This window comes from Zingiber officinale, chromosome 2B (assembly GCF_018446385.1).
Source record: "Zingiber officinale cultivar Zhangliang chromosome 2B, Zo_v1.1, whole genome shotgun sequence".
In the NCBI taxonomy this organism is placed as follows: Eukaryota; Viridiplantae; Streptophyta; class Magnoliopsida; order Zingiberales; family Zingiberaceae; genus Zingiber; species Zingiber officinale.
This window is the reverse complement of record NC_055989.1, coordinates 4,195,714-4,200,742: the sequence shown is the minus strand read 5'-3', so window position 1 is coordinate 4,200,742 and position 5,029 is coordinate 4,195,714. Positions and strand designations below refer to the sequence as shown.

The 5,029-nt window shown below is 41.3% G+C and overlaps 1 protein-coding gene across 1 annotated transcript; it reads left to right on the top strand.

Moving 5' to 3' along the window:
* Window positions 1–724: 724 nt before the first annotated feature.
* Window positions 725–4,012, top strand: LOC122045132 (probable 1-deoxy-D-xylulose-5-phosphate synthase 2, chloroplastic). Its single transcript, XM_042605209.1, has 10 exons — window positions 725–883; window positions 956–1,102; window positions 1,197–1,361; window positions 1,428–1,578; window positions 1,665–1,936; window positions 2,186–2,459; window positions 2,546–2,853; window positions 2,944–3,225; window positions 3,303–3,587; window positions 3,670–4,012. Exons 1-10 carry the CDS (start codon window positions 794–796, stop codon window positions 3,814–3,816), a joined length of 2,121 nt encoding a protein of 706 aa, XP_042461143.1. The 5' UTR covers window positions 725–793; the 3' UTR covers window positions 3,817–4,012.
* The last annotated feature ends 1,017 nt before the right edge of the window (window positions 4,013–5,029 follow it).

The following is a 5,029-nucleotide window of genomic DNA, read 5'->3' as shown; positions in this document are numbered from 1 at the left end:
GTGGCGGATTCAAAAAAATTCAAGTATAAAAAGATGATTTTTACACGGGATAAGAGGTGATATCCTCTATTTCATCAGTGAAATCTCATAATACTAGGGATTTCACCGTCGATAAAGGGGGCGACTGTCGATGCCGCTCCCCGCTGAATCCGCCCCCGCTCTTAGCTATGATGAACATGAGAGAAACACCAAGAGACCTCAACGAATATTCAAAGTTCATGATTTACTGTTTCAGTATTTCTTCAATCCGTGAGTCAATCCAAACTTATCACGGACCGACCCACACGGGTCGATTGACGGTGGTAAAAGGATGTGTATTTATTTATTTTAATACGATATGCTTTTTTTTACGATGAAAGATGTATTTTTTTAAAAAAAAAATTATCATGACTAAACAAATTAAATTATAATAATTCACATGAAGGTCACATTAATTCTAATTAATCAGGATGCACAAATTAATAATACCAATACATACAATTAATAATAATAATTAATCGGCCGAGCAGATGAAATGGACCGGCGCGTAATTGTCCATGTCATCAGCATTTCTTCCCAGTTCCCACCTTTGAATAATAATAGTAATAATAATGATGCAAATGGAATTATTTGACCACGATTATTTAAATAATAATAAATAATAGAAGAGACGCGGAATTCGCCAGGGCGAAGCGAGGTCAACAATTTCTTCGTCGTCGACGCCTATTTAAACCCAGCGTCGCCTTGCTTGCTCCAATCCCGTACCTTCCTCTCCCTCCTCCTCGGCTCCTCCTCCCTCTCTCGATCTCGATCGATGGAGGCTTCCAGTTCTCCCATGGCGGCCTGCCAAGCTCCATTCCTCAAGTCTTGGAGCTCAGCTGCGAACCAGTGCGGGAAGAGACAGGTACGGCTGGAGGAAGTCGGAGATTTGACGTTGTTTCTAGGGATTCCGATGTGTTGATTTTTTTTTTTTTAGTTTTCTGTGAGAGCGAGCGGCGACGGGAAGACGGTGATCAGTAAGGAAATGGGCGGGTGGAGGATTAATTGTTCGGGGGAGAAGCCGGCGACCCCTCTTCTCGATACCGTCAACTATCCTATTCACATGAAGAACCTCTCCCCAAAGGTGATTTTTTTTTTTTGTTCCCTTCTCTCTGTTCATCGCTGAAATAGGTCCAAGGAAACTGCAGATCGGGACTGATGCGGTGTGTTCAATGCAGGATTTGGGGCAGTTGTCGGCTGAGCTCAGAGCAGAAATCGTGTACACTATGTCGAAAACTGGAGAGCAGTTGAGCGGCGGCTTGGGGTCGGTGGAGCTGGCTGTGGCTCTTCACCATGTGTTTGATGCTCCTGAAGACAAGATCATTTGGGATGTCGGCCATCAGGTCAGTGATTCATAGTCTTTTCGAGGTTGGGAAATTGGACACTGAAACGAAATTGAATGATTCCAGGCCTTCCCTCACAAGATATTGACCGGAAGAAGGTCGAGGATGCATACCATCAGGCAGACCTCGGGGCTTTCTGGATTCCCAAAGAGGGATGAGAGCGTTTACGACGCCTTTGGCGCTGGCCACTGCTCCACAAGCATCTCAGCAGGCCTTGGTAAACCTAACTTATTCATCTGATTTTCAAATTGAAACTGTTCTTTGTTTCTGAGCTTTTTTGTTGTTGTTGTTGTTCTATTTCAGGAATGGCTGTTGCAAGAGATTTGCTAGGGAAGAAGAATCATGTTATTTCGGTAATTGGGGATGGTGCTGTGACTGCTGGCCAGGCCTTTGAGGCCATGAACAATGCTGGCTACTTGGATTCCAACCTTATTGTTGTGTTGAATGATAATAGGAAAGTTTCACTTCCAGTTGCAACCCTTGATGCACCTGAAGCTCCTGTTGGAACACTCAGTAAAGCCCTTACCACACTTCAATCCAGCCCTAAGTTGCGGATGCTCCGCGAAGCTGCTAAGGTAGTGTGTCTATCCTTGGCAAATATATCCTATTCTTGATCTACTTCTTAAACATGCAATTGTTTGATCTACCTTTCTTTTTTATCCAAATTTTTAATGTCAACCTTTTGCAACTACTCTTCTTGTATTTTTCACTTTCTCAATTGATATCATGATTACATATGTGTAAATTAGAGCTGTCAGTGATAATTTGCTGGTTGTTTATCAAAGATGTTTGTATAAGATTTTCTCAAACACTTGTTTGTTTAGTGTCTCACAGAGCAAATTGGTGGACAAACACATGAGATTGCTGCAAAGGTGGATGAATATGCCCGGGGATTGATCAGTGCCTCTGGCTCTACATTGTTTGAGGAGATTGGTCTATATTATATAGGACCAGTTGACGGTCACAATGTCGAAGATTTGATCACAATCTTTGAGAAGGTGAAGTCAGTGCCAGCTCCTGGTCCTGTTCTCATCCATATTGTGACAGAGAAAGGAAAGGGGTATCCCCCTGCTCAGGCTGTTGCCAATAAGAACCACGGTTAGCATTATTCACTGATTCCTCGTAGACCTGATCATCGCAGATCGTTATATGTGGTGGTCTGATACATGTATTCCATGCTGTAGGTGTTGTGAAATCCGACCCAAAAACTAGGAAGCAATTCAAGACAAAATCCCCCACCCTTTCATACACAGACTGCTTTGCACAGTCACTCATCAAAGAGGCTGAGGCTGATGACAAGATTGTGGCTGTGCACGCAGCCATGGTAACTGGCACCGGGCTTAATTATTTCGAAGATAAGTTCCCAGACAAATGCTTCGATGTGGGAATCGCTGAGCAGCATGCGGTCACCTTCGCAGCTGGTTTGGCCGCCGAAGGCCTGAAGCCTTTCTGCGCCATATATTCATCGTTTCTGCAACGGGGATATGATCAGGTAATGGCACAGTGGAAAAGTACTTTTCAGTTCATACCATGAACAATTGCTATCAAATTCTGATGGATATGTTAACTATGATCTGTTCAGGTGGTTCATGATGTGGACTTGCAGAAGCTTCCTGTCCGGTTCGCACTGGATCGGGCTGGCCTAGTCGGAGGCGACGGACCTACTCATTGTGGAGCTTTCGACATTACTTACATGGCGTGCTTACCCAACATGGTCGTGATGGCCCCGTCCGATGAAGCTGAGCTAATGCATATGGTAGCCACAGCAGTGGCAATTGACGATCGACCGAGCTGCTTCAGGTTCCCTAGGGGCGCCGGAGTTGGTGTGCCCCTGCCGCAGGGCTACAAAGGAACCCCACTAGAGGTGTGCTTTCATGTCTGAAAAAAAATGTGTTATGATGTTTGTGAGTAAAGCTAATACATTTCGGTTTGTTTCAACAGATCGGGAAGGGTAGGATTCTGATGGAAGGAAATGGAGTCGCCATCCTTGGATATGGTTCCATAGTACAGACATGCTTAAAGGCTGCCGACTCACTCCGGGCTTACGGAGTCGCTGCCACAGTGGCTGATGCCCGGTTCTGTAAACCTCTGGACGTGGATCTAGTCAGACGGCTAGCAAACGAGCACGAGATCCTGATCACTGTCGAGGAGGGCTCGATTGGAGGTTTCGGATCACATGTCATGCAATTCTTGAGCCGGAAGGGATTCCTGGACGGGCGCGTCAAGGTACATTCCTTTCGACAAATTCGACAATGATGTAAAACACCATTCAAACAGTCGATCTCATTTCGGGTTGTTCTGTATGCAGCTGAGGTCGATGGTTCTGCCCGACCGCTACATCAACCATGGATCACCTCAGGACCAATTCGAATCGGCCGGTCTTACTTCCAAGCACATAGCAGGGACTGTGCTCAATCTTCTGGGCAGACCTAAGGAGGCGTTTCAACTGCACTGAACTGGAGAAAGGAAAAAAACACTCAGCCTAACAGAGTTAAGCAGCTTATCTGTGTCTGCTTAGGAGAAAGGGATAATTGTAAGTAATTGGAGATGCCACAAAATTTGAAACCATTTTTTCAAATGTTGTAAAAAATTGCAATTCGTGTATATATACACACAATTCAAAGTCGGAATCTGAAATTTCTTTCATATGAGAGGCTTTATTCTCTCCTAATGCAATGAATCAATCCCCGCCAGACTGAAAGAGATGCGAATCCATTGCGGTCATCTGCTGCTGCTGCTTTGAGTTGTCAAAGTCAGAATGAGCCCACCTTTCTGGAAGCCTTCATGGTTGAGTTGACTGTTCCACTTTTGCTTGGAAGAGAAGAACAAGTCAATCGTGGCGCATTAGCTACTAGTTAAAAGCTAAATGGCCAAATACCGTGGTAATATCCCTCTGTTTGAACTTGGGATGGCTTCTTGGTTCCTTCTTGGTGGAGTAGCTTAAATGGACCGGCATTGTGCCTTTGATTTCGCTTTGTTAGATCTCTTAGATTTTTTCAAATCATTGATTAATGTAGAAAAGGACTGAGGTTAGAAAATCTTTTATCTCGCGTTCTCTACTTCTCATGCATCATGAATTAATTAGGGATTAAAAATTTAGTTAAATTAAATAAACTTAATTTTAAAATTCAGTTTGATTTATTCATGAATTTATTTTTTTATTAAAATAATTAATTTAGTTTAGTTTCAATTTTAAAATTACTTATTCAGTTAAACCAAAAAGATGGGATAAAAATTTATTTATATTTATTAATTATATATATAGGACAATTAAATAAGTTTAAATAACTCATTAAATAAAATTGATAATTTTAAATATATATACAACTTATTAATATTCATAAATAAAAATGGTAACAAAGTTCACAAATAATAATAAAACTTGTAAATAGATTAAAACAAAAATTTCTCAATACGAATATACAAACTTATAATATCAAATTCAATAACTAATAAAATAAATTTAAAAATATAAAAAATCAAATAAACTCGAATTAAAATGAATTGAATTTTGAACCAAACTCATAAAATAGAAATTATAAAAAAAGAAACTAAGTCGTGCTTAAATGACTGTTTGAATAGCTTGATTAATTTTAAATTTGGCCGGGCTTAGACTCAGTTAATTTATCAAACTTGAACCATATAAAATTTGGCTCAACTTGACTCAG